This window comes from Eptesicus fuscus, chromosome 2, assembly GCF_027574615.1.
Source record: "Eptesicus fuscus isolate TK198812 chromosome 2, DD_ASM_mEF_20220401, whole genome shotgun sequence".
NCBI classification, from domain to species: domain Eukaryota; kingdom Metazoa; phylum Chordata; class Mammalia; order Chiroptera; family Vespertilionidae; genus Eptesicus; species Eptesicus fuscus.
In genome coordinates, this window is record NC_072474.1 from 108,756,799 (window position 1) to 108,784,571 (window position 27,773).

At 52.8% G+C, this 27,773-nt stretch overlaps 1 protein-coding gene across 1 annotated transcript in view; it reads left to right on the forward strand.

Annotated features, from left to right (window-relative positions):
• The window catches only part of FAM184B (family with sequence similarity 184 member B), a 67,591-nt gene that overhangs the window by 24,766 nt on the left and 15,052 nt on the right, over positions 1-27,773 (forward strand). Inside the window, exons 2-7 of the mRNA XM_028159587.2 lie at positions 1,187-1,939; positions 2,669-2,804; positions 5,394-5,533; positions 6,523-6,729; positions 11,099-11,209; positions 20,521-20,628. Coding sequence (XP_028015388.2) covers positions 1,187-1,939; positions 2,669-2,804; positions 5,394-5,533; positions 6,523-6,729; positions 11,099-11,209; positions 20,521-20,628 — 1,455 coding nt within the window. The remainder of the gene's footprint in view (positions 1-1,186; positions 1,940-2,668; positions 2,805-5,393; positions 5,534-6,522; positions 6,730-11,098; positions 11,210-20,520; positions 20,629-27,773) is intronic.

Consider the following 27,773-nt stretch of genomic DNA (forward strand, 5'->3'; position numbering starts at 1 on the left):
CAGGTTTTGAAGGAAAAATCCATAATTAAATTTGAGATGCACGTTATGTATCCAAGTGGAGATTTTTTATAAACAATATAAGATTTTTTATAAACACATGAGTTGGATGTTCATGTGGCAGGTCTACCTACTGTGTATGAGTACCTTCTGTGTATGAGTACCTACTGTAGTGTATGCGTACCTGTTGTGTATAAGTACCTACTGTGTATGAGTACTGACTGTGTATGAGTACCTACTGTGTAATGAGAACCTAGTGCATATGAGTACTATTGTGGTGTATGAGATGTATGAGTACCTACTGTGTATGAGTACCTACTGTGTATGAGTACCTACTGTGGTGTATGAGGTGCCTTCCCCCTTGATCCTGGGGTAGAATTCTTTCTATGTATAGCTGAATTCTATGTTCTGTGTTTTGCACCCCAAAGTGTTCTTTCTGAACAAATTAGAGCTTTGAACCCCCCGCTGATTCCCACAGCACAGGGAAGTCCCTAGGGAACACTGCCATGGACACCCTTTCTGTTATCTCACGCCCTTCTTGCTTCCACCCTGTTCCACGCCCCTGCTCCCTTACTGGTTTCTCCTGGACACAATTTCTTTTATATACACTGAGTGGCCAGATCTCTGAACGCATAATAATCTGGCCACTCAGTGTATATCCTATATAATAAAAGGCTAATATGCAAATTGTCCCCTCGACCAGGAACTTGACCGGCAGGCAGGCCGGCCAACTGCCCATGTCCCCTCCCCCTGGCCAGGCTGGCTGGACCCCACCCATGCACGAATTCATGCACCGGGCCTCTAATACACACACACACACACACACACACACACACTCACACACTGAGTGGCCAGATTATTATGCATTCAAAGATCATAATAATCTGGCCACTCAGTGTACATGTTATTGACTTCAGAGGGGAAGGGAGAGAGAAAAAGAGATAGAAACATCAGTGATGAGAGAGAATCATTGATTGTGATTGGCTGTCTCCTACACCTGAAACCGGGCGTGCCCTTGACCGGAATCCAACCTGGGACCCTTCAGTCGCAGCCCCACGCTCTGTCCACTGAGCTAGGGCTGGACCCGATTTCTAATAAATCACTTCCACACCCACCCCCTTCTCAGGTGCTACTCTAGGGGTCCCCTGGCCCGCACACACACTGACTGGCTCTGCGGCTCCTCCCGCAGGTGATCTACGCCCTGAACACCCGCCAGGACGAGGCCGAGGCCGGCATGGAGGCGCTGCGGGAAGCCCACCAGGCGGAGCTCCGCCAGGCGGTGGCGGACGCCGAGGCCCGGCTGCTGCAGGAGCAGGGCCGCGCGGAGGAGGAGGCGCTGCGGCAGCGCGTGCGGGCGCTGGAGGGCGCCCTGGAGCTGCAGCGGCGGCTGACGCAGGAGGCGCTGGCGCAGTCGGCCTCGTGCCGGCTGGAGACCAAGGAGCGGGAGCTGCGCGCGGAGGCCGAGCACGCCGAGCGGGTGCTCTCCCTGTCCAAGGAGATGCTGGAGCTCAAGGCCGACTACGAGAAGCGGCTGCGGCGCCTGGTGAGCCAGGAGGCGCCCCCGTGGGGCCGGCTCCCGCAGGAGGGCCCTGACCCCAAGGCGGAGCCCGGCTCCGGGCCCGAGATGCGGGAGGTGCTGCTGGAGGTGGAGCGGCTGCGGGGGGAGAACCAGCAGCTGAGCAAGGACTACGCCCGCAAGGCCGAGGAGCTGCAGGCCACCTACGAGCGGGAGAACGAGGCCATCCGGCAGGCCATGCAGCAGTCGGTGAGCGAGGCCCTGTGGCAGTGGCAGGAGAAGGAGACCGACCTGCGCAAGAACTTCCAGGTGCAGGAGTCGGCCCTGCAGGCCCAGGTCAGGAAGCTGGAAGGGGACCTGGAGCACAGAGGCCGCAAGATCAGTGACCTGAAGAAGTACGCCCAGAAGCTGAAGGAAAGGATTCAGGTAGAGCAAGATCCCTTCCCACCTTCCCAAGGTGGCCCCTGATTTTGCACACCTACTATGTGTCAGGCACTGTGAGAAGCACTCGACTTCTACTGAAATGAGCGTTATTATTTCCATGGAGTTCAACCACATGTATTTAGCAAGTATTTATTGAACACCTACTGTGTGCCAGGCCAGGGCTATGGGCAGGAGACACGTGGTGAGCTCATGTTGGCCCCTGACTTCAGAGACTTCCAGTTTACAGATGATAAGACTGAAATTGAGAGTCTTAATGGCTGGCCTAGCTGGGCACATGGCTAATACGTTTTTGAACTCACGTCATCCTAATTCTAAAGACCCTGCTCATTCCAGAACAACTTGCCTATCCTAAAATCCTTGGGGCTTTGTATTTGTAGGGAGCCGGACCACTAAATCAGTTATGGGAGCCCCACAGACTTACAGGCCCCTATCCCTACAAGTAGCAATGGCTGATATTCCTAATACTCCCCGAGCATTTTTTCTGTCCCAGACACTTCATCTCTTTTGATCCTCACCACAGAAAGGTTAAGTAACTTGCCCAAGGTCACACAGCCAATCAGAGGATGAGTAGGGATTTGATGAGCCCTGGGCCACTGAATTCCAGAGACTAAGGGCTTCCCCACCATTCAGACCTGATGTGGGTTCTGTGTGCAGAGGGTGTCTCTCTACCCAGAACTGTAACCAGAGACATGAGACCTTCTGTCTGTTTAGGACCTGGATGTGCAGCTCAAGGAGGCTCGACAGGAGAACTCTGAGTTGAAAAGCACTGCAAAGAAACTTGGGGAGAAGCTGGCCGTGGCCAAAGACAGACTAATACTGCAGGAGTGCCACGTGGCACAGAAAACAGGTGAGACCCTACAACGATTAGTTGCAGGGGGAAGGTTAGCCGCCTGGTTGGGAGCAGAGTGGAGGGGCAGGGCTGTTTGATCTGCCCCACCTGGTGGGCCAGTCCGGTCCATGGAAAACACAGGTGAGCCAGCACCTCGCGCTGCTGCAGGCCAGACCTCTAAAAGGTGTGAATCAAAAGTACCCCTTGGCCCTAACTGGTTTCGCTCAGTGGCTAGAGCGATGGCCTGTGGACTGAAGGGTCCCAGGGTTCGATTCCAGTCAAGGGCATGTACCCTGGTTGTGGGCACATCCCCAGTAGGGGGTGTGCAGGAGGCAGCTGGTCGATGTTTCTCTCTCATCGATGTTTCTGCCTCTCTGTCCCTCTCCCTTCCTCTCTGTAAAAAGTCAATAAAATATATTTAAAAAAAACAAAAATAACAAAACAAAAGGACCCCTTGCTCCCAAATATTGCCCCACCATGCCCACACCTCTCAGCACTGGCTTTGCCCCCACACTTAGACAACACTATGTACTTTTTAATATCTTAATTTGTTGAGGTGATATCCTCCTACCTAATAAAGAGGGGATATGCTAATTGACTCTCACGCCATCGCAAAGATGGTGGTGCCCACAGCCAATAAGGAGGAAATATGCTAATTGACTGCCCTGCCCTCAAAGATGGCAGTACCCACAGCCAATATAGAGGGAATATGCTAATTGACTGCCCCACTCTCAAAGATGGCGGTGCCCACAGCCAATAAGGAGGGAATATGCTAATTGATTGCCACGCCCTCAAAGATTGTGGTGCTCACGGCCACAAGATGACAGCGCCCAGTCCCCACAGCCCCCCCCCCCCGGGGTGGCAGGTGCGTGGCAAGGCCAGGCCCACCCCCAGGCGGGCCCAGCCGCTCCGCGTGCCTGCCTCCGGAGTCCCACAGTCCTCTCAGCGCCCCAGTCGGCCAGGGCCAGCCTGAGGCACAGACAAGCCTCGGATGGCGGCTGCCCAGCCACCCAGGGTTGCCCAAGGCTCAGGTAACCAGGGCCGGCTGAGGCTTGCGCTGCCGGCAGTGGCAGCAGCAGAGGTGTGATGGGGTGTCACCTTCTCCTGATCACCGGGTCGCCTCCTGCCCCTGAGGGCTCCAGGACTGTGAGCGGGGGAAGGCCAGGCTGAGGGACACCCCCTCCAGTGCATGAAATTTTCATGCACCAGGCCTCTAGTTGGTTAATAACATTATATAAATTTCATTTGTACAACTTCATTAATGCATATGTATACTCTATTGCAGGGGTCCTCAAACTACGGCCCGTGGGCCACATGCGGCCCGCCGAGGACATTTATCCGGCCCCCCGGGTGTTTTTGCCGCCGCTGCCTGTCCTGCTTAGCAGCCGACTTAGCGGTGTGCATAGGAATTTGTTCATAGTTTTTTTTTAAAACTATAGTCCAGCCCTCCAACGGTCTGAGGGACAGTGAACTGGCCCCCTGTTTAAAAAGTTTGAGGACCCCTGCTCTATTGTGTGCTCAACACCTGAAGTCTAGTTTCCTTCTGTCACCATATATTTGGCCCCCTTTTCCCTCTTCATCTTCCTTTCTCCTCTTCATCCTCCCCCAACCCCCCTTCTCCTCTGGTAACCACCACACACACTACACGTTTAACATTATCTCACACCGTGACCTTATTGAGTCTTCCCCATAATTCTGTGAGCTGGGTGGTGTCAGCATCACAGCTGAGGAACTGAGTCTGAGCAAGGGAACATGTCTAGGTCGAGGCCAGCCAGACTGGCTGGTGATAGAGCTGGTGCTTGTGTCTAAGAATTTCTGATTCCTACGTGCCTCCCACTGGGCCCCCTCATCAGAAAGTTCTCTAATCCCTGCAGTGTGACCAGCTTGCCTGGGAGAGACAACGAAGGCACACAGCAGGGGCTCTGCCTGCAGGGGGCATTGAGGACAGTTACATTCCAGCCCACAGCTTTGGTTTCGGGGGCGTGGCCCAGGCCCAGGAGGATGCGGTGTCAGGGAAAGGAGAAATCCCCGAGGCCTGGAAAGGTGCAGAGGAGGAGAGGTCTCAGTGGGAACCTGAGGGTGTGGAGGGTTTAGAGCGCGGTGGTCTCTAAAGTAGGGAGAAAATGAGCCATTTTCAGAAACTTAAAAACTCAAAAACTTAAATGAGCCATTTTCAGAAACTTAAAAACTCAAAAACTTAAATGAGCCTGAGTACCTAGGGGAATAGGGGGAGAAAATGAGCCATTTTAGTTATATTTATTTTTAGTCTTATCCTTTAAATTCCTTTTAGCTTAAAACCTTTGAATGTACATATACCCAGGAACATGTTCAATTTTTGTAACTTACGGAAAACAATCACAAAAATTAAAGATGAGTAGTTTAAGAAGGGAGAGCAGGACAACTATTTGAACTCAGGGTGCTGCTTGAGCAAAGATGGCAATCACCACCTTGACCATGCCTGAGGGTCAGGAGGCCACCGAGCAGGCATTACATAGGGAGTGGTGGGCAAAACTGTTGAATAGCAGCATGGGCACTCAATGGCGGAAGGCCTCAGGCTGCGGTCAAGGCCAAGGGCATTCCAAACGATGTTGAACCTTTTGCTCGTAGATGACGTGAAGACAGAGCGCATTTCGGAGAATGAAGTCTTAGGGAAAGCCGACGACGTGGAAGCCCGCAGTCCCCGTCCTCAGCAGGATCAGAACCTTCCCAAGGAGTGTCCGTGTACGAAAGGAGGCACAGATACGCAGGTGTGTGTGACCCGGCCCCGGGGTGGGGACGCGGGGCTTTGCTAGAATGAACTTCAGGTAGACCTCAGTCCCCAGCCACGACGATCCACCTGGAAGCAGCAGGCGCCATGGCTCCAGGGGTGGACATGTGGGTCTGGATTCCAGCCAACTTCCCACCGACTTCATGGCGTTTGAAACTAGGAGACGGAGAATGTAGCAGAATTCTCCAAACCCCTTATCGTGGACTCCTGGGAAACTGGAAACTTGCTTAGTGTCCCCTCTGTAGGTTCCTCGTTCAAACAAAGAAAGCATCCTTTAGGACAGTGGTCGGCAAACTGCGGCTCGCGAGCCCCATGCGGCTCTTTGGCCCCTTGAGTGAGGCTCTTCCACAAAATACCACGGCCTGGGCGAGTCTATTTTGAAGAAGTGGCGTTAGAGGAAGTTTAAGTTGAAAAAATTTGGCTCTCCAAAGAAATTTCAGTCGTTGTACTGTTGATATTTGGCTCTGTTGACTAATGAGTTTGCCGACCACTGACTTAGGAACCTGTACAGCAGGGGTGGGGAACCTTTTTCCTGCCAAGGGCCATTGGGATATTTATAACATCATTCGCGGGCCATACAAAATTATCAGCTTAAAAACCAGCCTGCTCTATTTGGTCAAACATTTAATTAACTCATCCCTAATGCCTTGGCAGGGCCAGACCAAATGGTTTTGCGGGCCTCATACAGCCCTTGGGCCGGATGGTCCCCACCCCTGCTCTATAGTGTGGGCCTGACTATCTGATCCTGTGACAGTAGACACGCTATTATTCCAAAGAGCCCTTTTCCGATGGTGCATAAAGTCAAGTCTCTTACAAATATCAAATATACAGTCTTATAAACTTTATTGCACCTTGTGAAACAGGCTGTAAAACCAGTACATAAACATTGTAAAAGTTGCACAAAAAAGGAAACGGCGGTGCCCTGCTCGTCACCCCGCTCCGCAGGTTTACAGGGCCCTCTTTTTATAGACCGAGAAAGAGGCGGGTGTGGAGACGGAATACCTGAAGCAACAGTACGAACAGGACCTTCGTAAACTCAAACAGCAGACGGAGGAGGAGAAGCAGCATCTGAAGGAGCAGCTGGTGCGGCGCCTGGAGGACCTGGTGAAGACGCACAAGGCGGAAATCAAGTCGGTGCGCTCGTCCGCGGAGGCCGACAGGAAGCGGCTGCGGATGGTGAGGTCGCTCTCACGGATGCTCTTCCGTGTGCTCTCCTTTCCCTCCCTCTTTCCTCTTTTATTTCCCCTTTCCTTCCTCAGACATTGACTGAGCTCCTGCCGTGTTCGGATCTGAGCTAGTTCTCCATCCCAAGGAGGTTCAGGGTCTTTCGGAGGGCATGGGGACACCTGTTACCGGGAGACCCCCAGTTGCGCTCGGCCTGCCTGTCGCTGTGTCCAATAACGAAGGCAGGGGTGAATCATATGAGGCGTTTATTGAGAAGGCCAGCCAAGAAGACAGGGCGTTTACAAGCATCAAACCCTGCCTTCCAGCTAGATTCAGGGGACAGGATTATAAAGGGGAAGGGGCTGGGGTGAGGAGTGCAGCTACGTGCAGGCCTGGGGGTCCGCACACGTCCGCTATTGTAATTAGTCATCAGGCGATGAGATGATGTTGATAAGATGATGTTTTGACTCCTGGTGGGTCGACGGCCTGACCATGGTTATGGGCTCTGCTTGCTGAATTCACAGCTGAGTCAATCGCTTCACACGGGCCTGGAAAAGGAAACTTTAAGCCCAGCCGAGTGTGGCTCAGCAGTTGAGCATCAGCCCAGGAACCAAGAGGTCACTGGTTCGATTCCTGGTCAGGGCACATGCCCAGGTTGCAGGTTCGATCTCCAGTGGTGGGTATGTGGGAGGCAGCCAATCAATGAATCTTTCTCATCATTGATGTTTCTATCTCTCTCCCTCTCCCTTCCTTTCTGAATTGAATAAAAAAAAATATTTTTTAAAAAACATGAAGAGGACATTTTAAGAAAAACTTAACCCCCTATTTACATATGTATATGTGTGTGTGTGTGTGTGTGTGTGTGTGTGTGTGTGTTTTCTAAGATTTAAAATAATATGATTACTTTTCAGACTAATACAGGTGCTCTATCTATAGATTGTAAGTCCTCCCTATCACACCCTAAAACCATGGGCCTGGAGCCATTGACATGGTCTAGAATTGTGTCATCTGAGCGTTTAACAGGCAAATTCAACTCTACTCAGCAAAAACAGAGAGAAATAACATGAAGCAAACACTCAGGTCTGGCTGACATCCCAACCCTGCCACTCTCTAGCTCTGTGGCCAGAGCCGTTATTTAACCTGGGCCCCCTCAGAGAGAAATTCTGCCAGCCTCAGCTTCCTCGTGTATAAAACATGATGAAAATAGCACCCCATAGAGTATGAGGATTAAATGAGGTGATCCATGTGAAAAAAGCAAAGCATAGCTCGTGCCTGGGGCTGCATAAGCACTGCGTGGGTGCAGGCACTTCATGGAGGTCTGGCAGTGTGCGAGATTCTCAGCCTCTGGGTACTGTTCCGTCCCCCCAGAAAGGGGAGGCTTTCTGCTAAGGAGGAACACAAAGCCTCATTTCTCCCATTTGCTGGGAAAGCAAATAACCTACATGAATGTTTTAGAAGACGATAAGTATTATTGTGAACATAGGTGGAGCTTTAATTACAGTCATCACCCTAATCCATGAGGGACACATCCCAAGGCCCCCAGTGGATGCCTGAGACCCTATATACACTATGTTTCTTCCTATGCACACATACCAAAGATAAAATTTAATGTATAAATTAGGCGTGGTAGAGATTAACAACAGTGACTAATAATAAAACAGAACAGTTAACAATATCTACACTAATAAAAGAGAAACATGCAAATTGACCATCACTTCATGACATCCACCAGCCAATCAGGAGTGAGTATGCAAATTAACTCAACAAAGCTGGCAGCGGCCTGCCCCCCAGCCGCTCTGGGCCTCTGGGCAGCACACATGCAGGCACGGAGCGGCCAGGTGGGGCGGGACACCTGCTATGAGGTGGCACGTGGGGGGCGGAGGGAGCTATAGGAGCGGCGCTCTGGCTGGAGCGAAGACGGAAGGTGGTGGCCAGAGCAAAGGCCTGGGTCCCAGGTGCTGGAGGAAAACCGGTGCCGGCAGCCAGGGGAAGGAAGGCCTATTGCATGAATCTTCGTGCAATGGGCCTCTAGTATTGTAATAAAAGTTATGTGGATAGCTCTGGGGTCATTATTAGGTACAATAAGGGGGCCTCAGAACACAAGCACTGTAACACCATGGCAGTGGATCTGATGACCCAGACAGCTGCTAAGTGACTGATGGGTGGGGAGCTTGTACAGTGTGGAGACGCTAGACCAAGGGGTGAGTCCCGTCCCAGCAGAACAGAGTGAGATGGTGCGGGATTTCATCCCACTAAGAATGGGACATGATTTAAAACAAATTGTTTTATTGCTGGAAATTTTTTTTTTCTAATTTGAAGTCATGTAGTGTGATATTTTTTATTTCTATCAACTCCAAAAAATACTCTTGGTTGTTTAGAAATATGTTGCTTAATATTGGGATCTTTCCTGTTGATTTCTAATTCATTTCCCTTGTGGTCAAAGAATGGATTCTATAATTTCATACCTTTTCAATTATTCATCTTGTTTATGGCTCAAACATGGTCTGTCTTGACGGATGGTTCTTGTGCACTTGAAAAGAATATGGATCTGCTGCTGATGGGTGTTCTATAAGTGCTGATTAGGTTGTGTTGGTTGATAGTCTTGCTCAAGTATTTTATTTCCCCATTAATTTTTCTCTACTTGTTCTGTTGATTACTGAGAAAGGAGTACTGAAATCTCACATTTAAACTGTCACATTTCATAGTTCTTCTTAGCTTTTGCTTTATACAAATTCAGACTTATTTATTAGATAAAGATTATTATGTCTTTTGAATGAATTGACCCTTTAATCACTTGTGAAATACTGCTGTCCTGAAGTCTACTTTGATACAAATATAGTCATTCTATTGTTTTTATAGTCAGTGTTTTGTGGTCTGTTTCAATCATTTTCTTTACTTTTAATCTACCTATGTCTTTGTATTCAAAGAGCTTTGATGGTATAGCTGGGTCTTACTCTTTAATTCATTTTGGCCTCGGACTTTTGGAGGTCATTTAGACCATTTACATTTAATGTAATTATCATTGTCTACCATCTTGCTGTTCTTCCTTTCAGTATTTTATACTCTCACTAGAGGCCCAGTGCACGAAATTTGTGCACGGGGGTGTGGGGGGGGTGTCCCTCAGCCCAGCCTGCACCCTCTCCAATCTGGGACCCCTCGAGGGATGTCCAACTGCCCGTTTAGACCCAATCCAGTTGGACATCCCTCTCACAATCCAGGACTGCTGGTTCCCAACTGCTCGCCTGCCTGCCTTCCTGATTACCCCTAACCGCTTCTGCCTGCCAGCCTGATCACCCCCTAACCACTCCCATGCCAGCCTGATTGATATCTAACTACTCCCCTGCCAGCCTGTTTGCCCCCAATTTCCCTCCTCTGCTGGCCTGGTCACCCCTAACTGCCCTCCCCTGCAGGGTTGATCGCCTCCAACTTCCCTCCCTTGCAGGCCTGGTCCCTCTCAACTGCCCTCCCTTGCAGGCCTGGTGCCTCCCAATTGCCCTCCCCTGCTGGCCATCTTGTGGTGGCCATCTTGTGTGGCCATCTTGTGTCCACATGGGGGCAGGATCTTTGACCACATGGGGGCAGCCATATTGTGTGTTGGAGTGATGGTCAATCTGCATATTACTCTTTTATTAGGTAGGATAGAGGCCTGGTGCACGGGTGGGGGCCAGCTGGTTTGCCCTGAAGGGTGTCCCGGATCAGGGTGGGGGTTCCCTTGGGGTGTGGGGCAGCCTGAGCGAGGGGCCTGTGGTGGTTTGCAGGCCATCCACGCCCCCCGGCGACCCAAGCAGAGGCCCTGGTATCTGGAATTTATTTACCTTCTACAATTGAAACTTGTAGCCTGGAGCAGAGCCAAGCCTCCTGCTCGCTCCGTGGCCAGCAGCCATTTCTATTGGAATTTATGTATCTTCTATAATTGAAACTTTGTAGCCTTAAGCAGAGGCCTGGGCCGGCCAGGGTGTGCAGAAAGTTTTGCTTCTTCCATTGCCAGGGGCAACCCTAGCCTCCCGCTCTTTCCAGCTCCATGGCTGCCGCCATTTCTGTTTGGATTTGTTTACCTTCTAAAATTGAAACTTTGTAGCCTTGAGTGGAGGCTTAGGCTGGCAGGGGCAGGCAGAAAGCTTGGCTTCCTCCATTGCCTGGGAAACCCAAGCCTCCCTCCTGCTCTCTGTTGCTGTAGCCATCTTGGTTGGGTTTATTTGCATACTCACTCTGATTGGCTGGTGGGCGTGGCTTGTGGGTGTAGCGGAGTGATGGTTAATTTTCATATTACTCTTATATTAGGTAAGGATAAGTTTCTTTGAACCCCTTTGGGAATCAGGCAGGGTGTCTCCAGTCCATGTTTTTGTGCCTTGTGTGGCTAACTCTCCTCATCACCATTTAGGAAGTAGAAGAACAGTTGGAAGAAGTGAAGAAGAAATCAGAAAATGAAATAAAGCAGCTAGAAGAAGAGAAAGCGGCCCTAAATGTGAAGCTCCAGAATTCTCTGCTCCAGGTAAGTCTCAAATCAATGCAGGGTGTGGGAGTTGCTGGTTAACTGAGATGCCTGGAATCTCAGGGAACTCCCCTGACTTTATCACATTCAGCATCCTCGGAAGAAACAAAGGGACTTCAGCACAACAATAAATTTAGCCGCAGCTAGCAGAGAGCCTGATTTATGGAGGCTTATCAAAGAGGCACTTACTGTCTCACATGAGAGAAGGAGGCAGGAGGCTGCTGGTGTTGGTTGTGTGGCTAAATGATACCAAGCTGGTCCATCTGCGGTTCTGATCGCTCCTTCACCCCGGCTTCGTTATCACTTCTGTGGGCATTAGACACGCTTGCTGTCGTGGCTCCTTTCCTTTATCAAAAATTAAAAATTATTTTTATGACAGCATCCCTATAAAGATGAATATAGCCAGGCTGTATTTTTTTTTCTTGTGATTTTGAAAGAAATTAAAATATTTTCAGTGCCCCTAAAAATATTGTGGGCCCCGGGCACTGAGCCTGCTGCATCAAATGGAGAAGTCGGCTCAGATTCCTGGTGTCTGTTGCCACACCGGTTGTCAGGTCCAAATTTAAACCAGGAAGCAGGGGGCAGCAGTGGTGACCAGGCCTGCCCGCTTCAGCAGGCAGCAGAGAGCGATCGCAGCACCCAGCGGACTCCTGCCTCCGTGGGTAACACCTGTGCCACGTGGCCAGCCTGGGAAAGCACGGATTCAGCTGTCAGGCCTCCATGGTGGAGGCAGGCGAGGGAGAAAGGGGCAGGCATTGGATGTAGACCAGATGAACAACAGTTTGCTTCATGGGCCCACCCCCCTGACCAGACCACCCAGAGACCAAGGTCAAAGTTTCAAAGAGCGGTTGCCATGTTACTAAGGAGAAGGGGCTGGAAACAGAGGTCACCCCTGAGCCTGATTAGACAAAAACCAAACTGTGAAGAGGGTTCCTTCCTTCCGCTGCCCTCCCTCCCACCCTCCAGGGGAGCCCTGCACCCACCACCCCACAGGAGCCCGTGAAATTGGTTCCTCAGCCCAGGCCGTGCATCACAGCCTCCTGGGGGAGCTTTGAAGAATCCAGAGCCATGTCCAAAACCATAATGATGTTCAGGATACATGTGATGGAGTTCAGTTCAGAGACACACATGAGAAGGATGCAGCCTGACTTGAGCAGTGGTTAGTTCTAGAAGGGAGCAAGGCTGATGGGCAGGAGAAACACGGGAGCTGCCTCTGTGTTTGTGAGGTGTTGTTCCTACAGCCGAGTGAGGAGCACACACTTTGTTCTTCTCTGACCTTTTTCTTTTTTTTTTTTTAAATTTCTTTATTGATTAAGGTGTCACATATTTGTCCTCATCCCCCCATTCCCATCGCCCCCCCTCCCCACGCATGCCCCAACCTCCTGTTGAACTTAACCGTTGGATAGGCTCATATGCATGCACACAAGTCCTTTGGTTGAACTCTCCCCCTCCCCCCCCCCTCCCCTATCCTCCCTCTGAGGCCCGATAGTCCGATCGATGCCTCCTTGCTTCTGGTTCTGTTCTTGTTCCTCAGTCTATGTTGTTCATCATTTCCCCTAGATGAGCGAGATCATATGTCACTAGATATATACTTATGAGAACTGAATGTGAGACGAGCAATAATAGTTATGCTGACAGGCAGATGGATCAGTCTGTAGTGAGTTTCTTTCTGAACCAACAGTTCTTTTGAGACCCAATTTCAATGTCCACAAGTTCCTTATGTGTACATGTCAGCACTGACCCCTCAGCTCTGGATGGTGGACAAATGGTGGTAACGGAGGACCGACTCCCTCTGGTTTGGTCTCGGCCGGACCCAGGGGCACGGCTTCACCCGGACTAAGGGGCACGTGGCCTCACCCGGATCTAGGGACACATGGTCTCACCCGGACCCAGGGACGCTTGGGCTCTCCCAGACCCAGGGAAACGTGGCCTCATCCAGGCCTAGGTGTACAAGGCCTCACCCGGATCCAGGGACACATGGTCTCACCCGGACCCAGGGACGCTTGGCCTCTCCCAGACCCAGGGGCACGTGGCCTCACCCGGGCCTAGGTGCATGAGGCCTCACCCGGATCCAGGGACATATGGTCTCACCCGGACCCAGGGACGCTTGGCCTCTCCCAGACCCAGGGGCACGTGGCCTCACCCGGGCCTAGGTGCACGAGGCCTCACCCGGATCCAGGGACACATGGTCTCACCCGGACCCAGGGACGCTTGGCCTCTCCCAGCCCCAGGGGCATGTGGCCTCACCCGGGCCTAGGTGCACGAGGCCTCACCCGGATCCAGGGACACATGGTCTCACCCGGACCCAGGGACGCTTGGCCTCTCCCAGACCCAGGGGCATGTGGCCTCACCCGGGCCTAGGTGCACGAGGCCTCACCCAGATCCAGGGACTCATGGTCTCGCCCGGACCCAGGGGTGCGTGGCCTCTCCCAGACCCAGGGGCATGTGGCCTCACCTGGACCTAGGTGCACGAGGCCTCACCCGGATCCAGGGACACATGGTCTCGCCCGGACCCAGGGGCGCTTGGCCTCTCCCAGACCCAGGGGCATGTGGCCTCACCCGGGCCTAGGTGCACGAGGCCTCACTCGGATCCAGGGACACATGGTCTCGCCCGGACCCAGGGACGCTTGGCCTCTCCCAGACCCAGGGGCACGTGGCCTCACCCGGGCCTAGGTACACGAGGCCTCACTCGGATCCAGGGACACATGGTCTCACCCGGACCCAGGGACGCTTGGCCTCTCCCAGACCCAGGGGCATGTGGCCTCACCCGGGCCTAAGTGCACGAGGCCTCACTCGGATCCAGGGACACATGGTCTCGCCCGGACCCAGGGACGCTTGGCCTGTCCCAGACCCAGGGGCACGTGGCCTCACCCGGACCTAGGTGTATGAGGCCTCACCCAGATCCAGGGACACATGGTCTCACCCGGACCCAGGGACGCTTGGCCTCTCCAGACCCAGGGGCACGTTGCCTCACCCGGGCCTAGGTGCACGAGGCCTCACCCGGATCCAGGGACACATGGTCTCACCCGGATCCAGGGACGCCTGGCCTCTCCCAGACCCAGGGCCATGTGTCCTCACCCGGGCCTAGGCGCACGAGGCCTCACCCGGATCCAGGGACACACGGTCTCACCCGGACCCAGGGACGCCTGGCCTCCCCCAGACCCAGGGGTACGCAGCCCCACCCGGGCCTAGGTGCACGAGGCCCCACCCGGATCCAGGGACACATGGTCTCGCCCGGACCCAGGGGTGCGTGGCCTCTCCCAGGCCCAGGGGCACGTGGCCTCACCTGGACCTAGGTGCACGAGGCCTCACCCGGATCCAGGGACACATGGTCTCACCCGGACCCAGGGGCGCTTGGCCTCTCCCAGACCCAGGGGCGCTTGGCCTCACCCGGACCCGGAATCCGGCCTCACCTGGACCCAGGGGCACGCGGCCCCACCCAGACCCAGGGACGCGAGGCCCCACCCATACCCGGAGGCGCGCGACCACTCCCGAGCCCAGAGGTGCGCAACCCCGCCCGCACCCGGGTCCCAGCGGGGCCCCGTCCTCCCGATCCCAATTCCCGCCGGTCAACACCCCCCAGCAACCCCCCCGGCCATCCTGCCAGAGCTCCAGGACGGCCGCCGCAGAACTCGTCGGGCGGCTGCTCGGCGAAGCTCCGGTGCGCCCGGTGCGTGGCGGCGGGCCGGTCTGGCGTCGCCGCGCCGGCCCCTGGGTCCGCAGCGGCGGCCGGTCGCCGAGCATGCGCACCCGGCCGCCCCCGGGGCACCGAGATTCCTGAAGGACTCGGAGGCCAGCAAGCGCGGAGTCCCCCACCCCATGTCTCACAGGGGCCCGTCTGTCCTTGCTTGGCAGCCAGTGGAGCTGCCCCCTCAGCCGGAGACCGCCGGGGGGACCGCGCCGAGCACGCTCCAGGTCGTCACTGCGTCGCCCGAGCCGCAGTTCCCAAAGTGTGGTCCTTGGGTCATCTGCATCAGCATCATCCCGCATACCCCTCTTTTATTCTAGCTGCAGAGCATCCACTCAGCCAGCCCTACGGTGGTCTTGGGTGGTGTCTGCTCCGCTCTCCCGTCGCAGCCTCAAAGTTGTTGTGGCAGGCAACATCGAGGCCTCCGCCCTATGCCTCCATCCCGGTCCTCCCTTGTATAGTTAAGTCTTGATTGTTGCTGGTGCCACCGGGAGGGCTCTCTTTGTCTATAAAGGAAGAGTTGCTGTGCAGGAGACACTCCTATGGGCCGGGTCTTGGTGCAGCAAGGCTTTGGCGCTCACTGAATCTGCCTGTTGGATGTGTCCCTTATGCGCGTGGTTGAAGTCTGGTGTCATTTCCCACAGACCACCAGATGCCCTCGTTTCTGGGTCCCCAATGGGGCGTAGATCAGCCACTGCCTTAGGCACTCAGCAGGGATTACAGCAAAAACTGTAGTTTCCTCCTCCTGTCTGAGTGGCCCTGGAGCAGTCCGACTAGAACAGCAGTTCATCTGGTCCGCTGCCAGAGGGCAGGCCACCCACATGCATAAGCCGTTGCTTGGAGCGTAGGTGCGCCTGCAAGACTTGCGGGGCGGGTCTTCAAAACGTGCGGGGCGGGTCCCAGGGAGGGGCGGGTCTCAGGGCGGGGCGGGTCCCAGGGTGGGGCGGGGTCTCAGGGCGCCAACAGGCCACGGTGCGGCAAGCCGCAATGGCTGCGAGTCTGCTCCTTCTGCCTTCCAAGTTTCTAAGTCCCTTCGTTCCGCGCTCCAGCGCAGCAAACACTGATTGCTGGGCGCACCTCCGCAAGAGTCCCGCCTCTCCCCGCAGGCATCTGGGTCTCCCGCGGGTCCCCAGAAGCTGGATTTCAGGGTGATGGAGAGCTAATCTCCCCTAGGTTTGGAACTAAAGCCCCTTTCCCCCGCCACCAGCCCGACCCACGCGCCTCCGCACCTCGTCCCCTCCGATTTCGCTGGTTTCCTCTTCCCTCTTAGCTGTAAATCTGCCATTCAGCCATCTCTCCTGTAGTTCTGGACTGCAGACGCTCCGTCCTCCAGTCGCGCCCCTGAAACCGCTGCGCGCGGTGCAGTTCGAAGTTCCTTTGTTTATCTTAGCCGCCTTCTTGATTCTCCTCTGTCAAAATGGCTAGAGGACTTGAATGTAAGATGAGAATTCCTAAGAATCCTCCAAATCGGTGTTGGTGGCGTCCGGGGCCCCGAGGATCTCAGTGCGCAGCTCGGCCAGGTCGGTGGCGCGGGTGAGCCCCTCCTGTAGAAAGATGGTCTCTTCCTTCACCGAGAGCCGCTGCGCCGAGTCCGCGGCCACCGCCACAGCAGCCGCCGCGGCGCCCACGAGTCCATGGCCCCGGCTGCGTTGCTGACTGAGAGGAGCAGCTGCCCGGTCTGGGGAGACGCGAGCAGCAGTCGCCACCCTCACCAGTCCATGTTTCAGTTGTATTTCCGAAACTGCCATGCGAGGCAACAGATCAGCCTTTCACCTCCGCTGCCATCTTTTTCTTCTCCTGATTCAGCAGAATTCTCTGACCTTTTTCTTTTTTAAAAACTATGTTTTATTGATTTTTTTTTTAGAGAGAGAAGGAGAGAGGGAGGGAGGGAGAGAGAGAGAGACAGAGAGACAGAGAGACAGAGAGACAGAGACAGACATGGATGAGAGAGAAACATCAATCAACTGCCCCCTACTGGGAATCGAGTCCATAACCTGGGCACGTGCCCTGACCAGGAATTGAACCAGTAACCAACTGAGCCACACCAGCCGGGCTCTAATCGTTTTTCTATCTCACAAATTGGTATATTTTTAAAAAGATGAGCATGCCATGACTTGGTATGTCAGGGGCTCTAGAGGTGAGGTCTTGGTGGAAGTCTCTGCCATAGAGATTTCTGTTCCATCTCAGCCCAAAGTGGGCTGTCCAGCAAAGAGGCCCATTTCTCTCTCTTCCTTTCTCCGCCTTTTCTCCCTTCCTTCCTCTCCACCCTCCCTCCCTGTTGACCCATACTGCCATCTTCATATGGGATCTGGACCACCCCGCCCTGCAGAGCTCGGGAAGGTTTCACATATGTGTGTGGGACCAGCCCCATTCTGCTTCTGACTTGGACACCTGGGCCATCACCTGATGGTCCCCTAAGAACGTCTCTGTTTAAAATAACAATGGTGAACCTGTGTTAAGCACCTACTCAGTTAAGATACTGTCTAAGCAGTTACACTGCTAACTTGTAAACCTTACAACCATTGTACTATTAGTATCTCTGGTTTACAAATGAGAAAACTGAGGAACAGAGAAGGTAAATCACTTCCTCAAAGTCACACAGGTAACAAGTAGTGGATCTGGGATTCATCCCAGGTGACGGGGCTCTGAAGACCCCACTGTTAACCACTATGCTAACACTGCCTCTAGTGTAGCATGTGGCCTCTGTGATGACCGAGCATCATTCAGAACCTGAGTGTTTACAGATAGCGGGGCATGGCCCGGAGATTGACCGTGGACAGAGTGCCTCAGGCTGCTCTTCAGCCTCCATTTCTTCTGCCACTGTAATGGTGTCATTATCCACCCGCCTACCAAAGCCAGGAATGGAAGGGTCACCCTTGACCACATCCACTCTCCTGCTCTGCTGTCCTCAGCCTGAGTCCCCACCCTGCCCCACCATCACATCCAATCAGGTTATCAAGTCCTATGGGTCCTCCCACGAAAGCCCCTAGGTCCTCTCCCCTCTCTACACCAATGCCTTGGTCAAGACCCTCAGAATGGCTCGCCCAGGCTCCTTTTTCTTTACCTGCTTGTACACAAATCTCACAGAGCTCACTTAAATATTTCATAAGCCTTAGCAAGATGCAGTGTAAGTGGTTTCATAGTCTTTAAATATCCCTTCCCCAAATATTCATTATGTAAAGCCGAGAAGACATTCTGATGGCCTTGCAGTTCTTCTGGGATGGTCTCCAGAGTCTCCTGAGAGCCTGCCCTGTATGCCTGCCTCCCCATTCTCCCAGGTCAGCCGATTCCAGAATAGTGACCCAAAACCCTAGTCTGCTCAAGGTCTACTCCTCTTTCCCTAAAATCTTTGTTAAAAACTAGAGGCCCGGTGCATGAAATTTGTGCTGGGGGGGGGCGGCCCTCAGCCCAGCCTGTGCCCTCTAGCAATCCAGGAGCCCTCGGGGGATGTCCAGGAAACCCGAGGGGGGGGTGGGGAGCGGGCCTAAGATGTCAGGCTGACATCCACTGAGGGGTCCTTAGGGCTGCTGCAGAGGCGGGAGAGGCTTCTGCCATTGCTACTGCGCTTGCCAACCGTGAGCCCGGCTTCTGGCTGAGCACACTGACCACCAGGGAGCAGCTCCTACATTGAGCGTCTGCCCCCTGGTGGTCAGTGCACATTATAGCAACTGGTCGTTCCACTGTTCAGTCAATTTGCATATTAGTAGGCTATGTTTTTATTTATTTCAGAGAGAGGGAGGAAGAGGGAGAGAGATAGAAACATCAACGTTGAGAGAGAAACACTGATTGACTGCCTCCTGCATTACCCCACCGGGGATTGAGCCCCCAGTGAAGAATTGAACCACGACCTCCTGATTTATGGGTTGACTCTCAATCACTGAGCCACACCAGCCAGGCCCCTAAAATCTTTAATTCCCATGCTTTTCACAGTTCAGACTTATCATCATTGTCCTCTAGAACTCTACCCGCTCCTGTCTACTTCTTCGTACGAAGCCTTCTGACATGGAACCTTCCTTCAGTCCTCACACACATCCTACCCACCCTCCACTCCTACACCTGCGATCTTTGCTGTTCAGAATGCCTGTTCTCACCCTTGCCACTAACGGACTCCTATTCATCCTTCACTGCCCCCAAGGCTGCCCTGGACTCCCCCGAACAGAGTGTATTGTTGTAAGTTCTTGGTAACAGTATCCACTAGTACCTACCTTATAGTAGTTGTGAAGATTAGAAGAGCTGATACTATAAAGTGCTTAGGTCCTGACCTGGCACAGAGCCAACACACCATTAGTGGTACTATTATTACTTTGTACATGTGCTGTGATTAGAAACATGTATCTGCCTTTGCCGTAAGATGACAGCTTGACAGCAGGGATGACATTATTTTACCATTTTGCTCTCACTCGCTCCCTTCCTCTCCCCTCCACATACCTAGCACGGAGCCCGCGGAGTCTTCGGTTTTCTATGAAGACCTGTTAGCCGTGTCTGAGTTTCCTTGATGGTTATTGGCCTCATTCTTCTCAGAGTCTGAGGCAGGGATGCCAGCCTGTTAAACTGACACTTGACAATTAGTTGGTGGATAATCCTACCTAATAATAGACAAATATGCAAAGTGACCGCACCTTCGCTATGCGCAAGCCACACCCACCAACCAATCAGGATGAGTATGCAAATTACCCCAACAAAGATGGCGGCTAATTTGCATGTCAAGACAGTTTAGAAAGAAGCCAAGAGATGCTGAAGGGAGCAAAGTTGCGGAGAAGCAAGCAAGCCGGGGGGGGGGGGGGATGATGAGGAGGGGGTGAGGAGAAGGGAGGAGTGGAGGCAGGGCCGGGGGAGAAGGAAGGAGAGCAGGGCGGGCTGGTGGAGAAGGCAGGCCGGGGGACAAGGGAGGAGCGGAGGCAGGGCCGGGGGAGAAGGAAGGAGAGCAGGGCGGGCTGGCGGAGAAGGCAGGCCGGGGGACAAGGGAGGAGCGGAGGTGGGGCCGGGGGAGAGTGCAGCAGGAAACCCTATTGCAGGATTTTTCCTGCAACGGGAACGCTAGTAATTATCATAATTAAGGCTTTACAATGTAATAGCACCTCCCAGCTACTCTTCTCTCAATTTATCTGTGTAATTATTACATATTGTTTCTTTTCTTTACCAATTAACTTAAAAAAAAAAAAGAAATCGTGTGAAATGGTGTGGAAGCCAGTGAAAAGCAGCCCAGGATAGCCCGGCGTGTGTAAGTAAAGTGAGGGAGGTGTGGACCCCTGCAAACCTGCAGGCTCGGCTTCTTCTGGGACCACCACACAGCCAGCTGGCTAGGAATGGCCTTTCTGGCCCAGCCGGGTGGCTCAGTGGTTGAGCCTCCACCCAGGAACCACGAGGTCCTGGTTCGATTCCCAGTCAGAGCACATGCCCGGGTTTCGGGCTCAATCTCTCCCTCTCCCTTCCATCCTGAAATCAATAAAAGTATTTTTAAAAAAAGAAAAAAAAAGAAATGGCCTTTCTGGCAGCATGTTTGCATTTGTGTAATGGGGCACTGTCCCCAGAACTGAGGGACCAGGAGAAGGAACTCCCAGATTAACGGGCCACGTCCAGGAGACAGGTGTCAATGCCAAGCATTTCTGTTCCTCTCTTTTAGGTCTTAAGGCTGGAAGAATTCATCCAACAGAATAAGGGATGTCCCCGGAGAGGCGAGGACGGGCCCCCGGAGCCGGACTTCCCGCCGCGCGGGGACTTGGAGACCCAGGTGAGCCCCGGCTCCTTCGGCTTTAATTAAGGGTGTCTCTCTGTGTCGGCGCTCCAGCGTCCCCGGTGGCACACGCTGGCGTTAATGGGCTTTTTTACTGTCCCCCTCAGAGCTGCCAAAACGCCTGGGAAAAAATAAATCACTACAAAGTCCCTCTGCGAAAGCCATGAACAAAATAGAGCCCTAAGCAATTCTCTGAAAAAGAGCAGGCTTGTCAGATGAGTCTTCTCTCCTGCTGAGAGCAGCCTGCCCGGCAGAGAAAGGGGCCCTGGACCCAGAGGGGCCTTTGGTTCTGCTCAGCGCGAAGCCTAAGAGTCATAACATGCCCAGCCCAGGCCGCCTCCCTCCGCCTCCCTGTTATCAGCTGCTCCCCGGCTAGCCTCGCTCACTCGCTGCCCTTTTAGGGATGCTGCTCCAGGGCAGAAACTGGTGCCTGTTAGTGTCTCTGTTCGGCTCCGGTGGCTGTATACCCTTACTGGTTTGTCATCGTGAACCATCACACACTTGGTGGCTTAGAGCACAGACAGAAACGTGGTGTCTCACACTTTTAGAGGCCAGAAGCCCGAAATCAAGGCGTGGGCAGGGCTGGTTCCTCCTGGGGCTCTGAGGGAGGTCCTGCTCCACGCCTCTCCCAGCTCCTCCCTCTCGGAGCTCGGTTTCCAGAGGGAGGCACAGACCCCTGGGCTCCTCAGGGCTGCGGGGACCCTCATGAATGTCAGGTCCACTCGGTTCAACTTAGCATCACGCTATTCATTCCTTCCCCAGTCGGTTGTGGAGTCCTAGGCTGGCACCTCTGAGCAGACGGCACAGGGAAGGAATCCGCATAAACAGGCAGTGTTAACGAGATGGGGACATTCAGTGATGGAGTGAATCCTCCAGTGCTGTGTTTTCTATTAGGCCACTAGGACGCACTTTGCAGGTGTCATTTGTTCTTTTAAATCAGTTTTGTTTCGTTCTTTTCAAACAGGTAATCCACATACACGGTGCAGAGTTCAACAGGTGTAGCAGGTGTACAGCGAAAAGCACGCCCCTCCCCCTAATGCCCTGTCTACTTGTTTTGCGTTTTAAAATGACTTCTTTACTTTTATTTCTACTGGCAGAGCCATACCGTGCCTATGCGGGCATTTTTTTTCCACAAATGGTAGTATGCTCTCCTGCACTCTGCTTTTTCTAACTTACACTGTTACAGCTTCAAGGTTGTAACACATCAGTACACTTCCATGTCAAATATCAACTTGATGGTTTTCTTTAAAAAAACAACAATTGTCTGGTCTTCCCTTGAACAGAAAAACCACAAGGTATTTAACCTTCCCTTATGCTGGATATTAGGCCATCCTAGTTTTTCTCTAGTATAGACAATAAATACTTCGATGGTAATAGACAGTACAGAACTGTGGAGGGGGATAGGGCAGTGCAGTAGTTACGCGAGCTCACCCCCGAACCAGGCACCTGTGTTCTTACTGGCGGGGGAGCCTTGGACACGTGGTTTGAAGGCCCCTTGCTTGAGCTGCCTCGTCTGTGAGATGGGGCGGATGCTCCGCCTGTCTCTGAGGGTTTTGTGAGGACTGAGTGAATTAGCCTGCTGCAGTGTTGGAGGCAGCACTACACCTGCAAATGCTCAGCAGGTGCTAATTCTTTCAGTGGTAGCACTTGTTGGGTCCGACGCACGAGGGTGCTTTTCTTTGTCAGTTAGAGCTGACATTCAGTATTACCTTTTGTTACTTCCAGGTGGGGTGCGTGCATTTTTAACTTCGATAGGCCTGCCACACTGCCTTCTGGCATGCTGTTGCCCTACAACCTTGCCAACACTGAGCTTGGCCAATCGGAGGATCCCATTATCGGAGGGTCCCAATAATTTCTTCAAATATTGGTGACAAGCCCGGCCGGTGTGGTTCAGTGGTTGAGCATTCATCCATGAACCAGGAGGTCATAGTTTGATTCCCCATCAGGGCACATGCCCAGGTTGCGGGTTTGATCCCCAATAGGGGGTGTGCAGGAGGCAGCCGGTCAGAGATTCTCTCTCATCATTGATGTTTCTCTCTCTCTCTCTCCCTCTCCTTTCCTCTCTGAAATCAATACAAAAATATTTTTTAAAAATATTGGTGGCAAGCCAAAGATATGCCAGCCCAGTGAGCCGAAGCTTTGCCTGGGCCCTGGAAATGCAGAGTCCTAGAGAAGTTCCCAGGGTCACCGGATGATGTGTGAGCAGCCCGACCCCGGGCATCGCAAAGGGCAGGCCAGTCTGAAAGGAGGAGGCTGAGTGGGGTTTGAACAACCCATGGCTGATCTGGGGGTGGAAACGGACATCAGAACAGGGTGTAAAAGGACAGCTTCCCAGTGCCATTCTTGCTCGATCGGGTGCCATGACATTAAAGCTTCCTCAAGACTCGGGAGTTAGTGTTGAGGCCCTCAGCTGTTCTGTCACAGCATTCCCGAGAGTCAAAAAGGATTTAACTAATGACGCCAACTGAGAGCAGACTTCTCTCTCGGCTCTCAGCACACGCCCAGGGCAGGCTGCGAGTGTCTCTGTCCCATCAGAGTCAGCGGCGACTTCCCTGAGCCTTTTGTCCTGGTCTCTGCTGTCTCATCTCCTTGATTCTCTTGGGGTCATCGTTTTATTCACTGGTTCCCAGAAAGCCGGTCCAGCCTTGGTAATTCCGAAGGGAAACTTTTTTCTGGAGGACTCCTCGGGTGCCTGGTCACACTGAACTCGGGGCAAAGGAGGTGGATGTTTTCCTAGATCCCCCTGCTTGCCCCAGCTCCAGAGGAAAAGGGGAGTCGTTTGTGCTAATGATCATTCACCCCATTTCATCTGGGCACGGGTGTGAGCTGCTATTCTGCGAGGCAGGGGCTGGATGCCGGGGGAATGAGGCCTGGGCCTGGTCCTTGGAGAGCTCGATGTCAAGTGGGGGAATGGGTGTCCTTAATAACTTGTGTGACAGATGCTTAATACTGACAGGAAGATGCTGTGTGGCTGGAGTGGGAGAGGGAGAGGGAGGTTCTGCCCAGGGAATCCAGGAGTCTCAGTGACATCTGCTGCCACCTGCCTGGACACTGAGGGAGCATGTGACTTCACCAGGAAGGGACAAGGAAGGGGAGGACACAGTGAAAGGTCCCGAGGCGAAAACCCTGAGGCCAGTGGGAAGGAAGCCAAGGGCTCCCCAAAACTCCCCAGGCCTGAGAAACACCCCCTGCTCACGGGAAGACCCTGAACCACACCTGGAGGATCATATGAATCGAGGGTGTCAGTGTCCAGAGAGTCAACAGACAAATGATCACTGAGCCCTTAACCACTGACACCCTGAGTGTCCCTAGACCACACGGGACTGCTACCCTCTCTCAGGTGTGGCCTGAGGGGTCCGATCCCATCCAGCAGGGAACATGGTAGGCTGCTCTGGAGATGCATTCCTTGGGGAGATTCCAAGCACATGAAGGCACTTCTCAAAACTATTAAACATTCTATAAATGTGACTTTATAGTATCTATTACAGTCCCCTGTAATCCTCTCAGCCAAACCCCAGTGCATTAGGTGTTCTATTTTAAGATGTTCATCATGCACCTTTGAAAGGTGGTCAGCTGCCCTTGAGAATGACTTTGAATGCTCCCTTCCAGGGATTTCCTGGGTGTGGGCGTTCCTTTAAAATAGAAGCAATCGGAAGAGGTGAGCTGCCTGGAAGAGGAAGACCAATGCGAACACAAGTTGAAAATAACCCGCCGTTTGCTCAGGAGGAGCAGGGAGGAGGCTTTTGCAGTGGGTGGCTGGAGCAGAAGCAGCACTCTGTATTTTTCTGTGCAGTTTACACCCAGGTCATTTTACCAGCACTGAGCGGAACCTGAGAAAATGCCTGGGGTGGGGATGGAGGGAGGGGACCCAAGAGTGTGGATTAGGGGTGGGTGACTCAGAAGACACCTAGGATTGGCCCTGGGGGGGATGGGACGGGGGTGGGGGGGAGAGGGAGTTCACTGGGAGGGTCCCAGGCAAATGGCCAGAAAAGGAGCAGCTAGACGGACTGTTCATTTGGAATTCAGAGCGGAGTGCACATTTGAAATAAGGATTGATGGGCTTGAAAGCCTTTTAGCCAACTCTTCATCTCCATGGTCAAGCCCATTTGTGAAGCATTTACTTATTTATTTCTTTTTAAATATATATATTTATTGATTTCAGAGTGGCAGGGAGAGAGAGATGGAAACATCAGTGATGAGAGCATCATTGATTGGCTGCCTCCTGCACAGCCCTCTACTGGGGACTGAGCCCAAAACCCGGGCATGTGCTTGACTGGAATCGAACCTGGGACCCTTCAGTCCACAGGCCGATGCTCTATCCACTGAGCCAAACTGACTAGGGCCATTATGAAATATTTAAATAGCACCCAGCTCCTTTTGAATGATGTGCTTTGGTCCAAAATGCCAGGTAAACAATGTGTAGGAGAGAGAGGAGGGGGATGTTTTTGTCATTTACATGGCCTATTGGTCCCCCATACTGAACCATAAGTTTGTTAAAATAACTGTTTTTTATTAATCTTTATCCTTCCTGCCCCTCACATGCCTGCATGTGGCTGATGTTTAGCACTTCCTCATATACATAAACTGATACTTGACATGACAGCTGCACAAATAGATGGAGATTCCCTTCTGAGTCCTGGTGGTTAGAAGGTTAGATGAGGAACTCCTTCAAAAGTGTGCTTTGGCTGGAGGAAGAACACTGGGGTCCCTAACTACTTTGGGGAGAGGGGATTCGTCTCCTTTGAGAAGAATGCCCTGTCTCTGTGTCCTGGCAGCTGGGAACAAGTGAATAGAAACGGGATTCCTGAGTCCACCTCCCTGGTGACATGGCAAACAGCCTTCATCTCTCAGGTTGGCTTTGAGTGTTGGTTGTGTACATGCTTCTCAGCAGCACGTTTGTAACAACACGGTGTGAAATCACACCCAGCGAGGCCTTGATTCTGGCAGCAGGTGATCGTGCCAACATGGTGTGAGAATTAAAGTCATCAGACATCAAATACTAGGAAGTGAAAGTCATCAGACATATCCAATACCAGAAGATTTGCCTTCTGTTCTCCATTTACTGCCTCTCAGACCCCACTCACCCTTCAGCGCCCGTCCTGCAATCACGATCTGGACCCTGAAGCATTTCTCCTTTGCAAAGAGCACAGGGGTAAGCTTTGTCAGGAGAGGGCTGGGGGCACCTTGCGGGGGGAAGGAGGCTTCTCTTCCTGGTTCTGGCGGCTACCTTTTGCTTTGGTTCTGGCTTCTGCTGCACAGTGATGTGTGACACCAGGTTATATTCTGCCCCGGTGACCTCACGGTGACCTCAGAGTCCTGGCCCAAACTCAATGACTACCTTCTGGAGGTCTCTGATGATAGCACACCCTCCAGCCCTCACGCCTGCATGGGTGCTCCGTGCTCTCTGAGCACCACCCTGCTGGAAACCAAGATCAACAGTAATGAATATACATGTGAGAAGTCCACCAGAAGGCTGAGTTTGGACTCCTTTGATATTCACAGGGTGAATTTGCATTTTATTCCCTACTGCTGACTCAATGGCCTAAAGCAGTGGTCGGCAAACTGTGGCTCGTGAGCCACATGCGGCTCTTTGGCCCCTTGAGTGTGGCTCTTCCACAAAATACCACGTGCGGATGCGCACGTACAGTGCGATTGAAACTTCGTGGCCCATGCGCAGAAGTCGGTTTTCGGCTCTCAAAAGAAATTTCAATCGTTGTACTGTTGATATTTGGCTCTGTTGACTAATGAGTTTGCAGACCACTGGCCTAAAGCAAACTCCCCCCTAACCTGATAATCTTACTGTTGACTAAACATTACCATTGATATGTCTGTTTGCATTCCTGAAAGGCAATTGTGTCTTCTAGTAAATAAAAGGCAGATGGGAACGGAGACTCAGTGGAACTTAACTACTACAGTTAAGCTTTTCCCTGGCTTCCCCCCATCATTTCAAAATTAATTTTTCTTGTCTTGTGTGTCAATTTGCACGTCAGCTCTTTCTCTCTCCAAGCCTTTGAACCCGAAAGCCACGCTGGCCGGGGCTTTTCCCACCACCCACCTGGGGCTCACCTGTACTGTGGAGGCTTCTTCCTGCTTCTCCAGTAACTGGGGACCAGCTCTGGCTCACACAGCCCAGAGATGGACTCGACCAGCGAGCTGCCGTCATCAGCTTCTCCAACAAGGTCTTTTGCAAAGCTTTTTTTTTTTTTTTTAAATATATTTTTATTAATTTTTTACAGAGAGGAATAGAGAGCTAGAAACAATGAGAGAGAAACATTGACCAGCTGCCTCCTGCACACCCCTGGGGATGTGCCCGCAACCAGTGTACATGCCCTTGACCGGAATCGAACCCGGGACCCTTGAGTCTGCAGGCCTCTCCACTGAGCCAAACCGGTTTCGGCTTTTGCAAAGCTTTGCTTCCACCTCTCCATTCCTGTTTCAAAGGGGATGGGAATGTCACCAGTTGGAGTCCTGTGAGTCTTGCAGCAAGAGGAGGAGACACAATCGGAGTTTGAATAGTGGGAGCCTTTGCTGCCTTATTCAGTAAACTCACCCCAGAGGACCGAGTCTCCCCTGGGAGGAGTAAGACCGTGTCTCCCCATTTGCTGGGGATGGGCAAAGCCAGGCGCTGCGGCACTCAGTCAGCTGCCTCAGGCTCCAGGAGGCCTCTGGCCCCTCTCAGGGGAGCCTCGTGCGTTTGGTGAAATCCCGTTTCTCACTGTTCCCAGAGGCTGCATGAGGGAGTGGACACTGCAGCCCATGGCTACCCTCCTGCCTCCACCATGTCCTGCTCCACCACCCCGCCCACCTATCTTCAGTCAGGTCACCTCACCTTCCTGAGCCCGTGTCCTCCTCTGTCAAAAGAAAAGGAGAGGCGGAGGGGATGAGGAGTCCTGCATCTTTTCTGTGTGACCTTGAAAACGCAAATTTACCTCTTCTAGCCTCAGTTTCTCATTTCAAAACGTATTAACTGGAACTCTCTGTTGCCACAGAAAGAGAAAGAAACTCTATTGGTCTCCTATTGCTGCTGTAACAAATGACCACAAACCGGGTGGCTTAGCACAATACCGCTCTTATCCTACGGTTCTGGAGGGCAGAAGTCCTCACATCAGGTGCTGGTGGGGCTGTTTTCCTGAGAGTGTCAA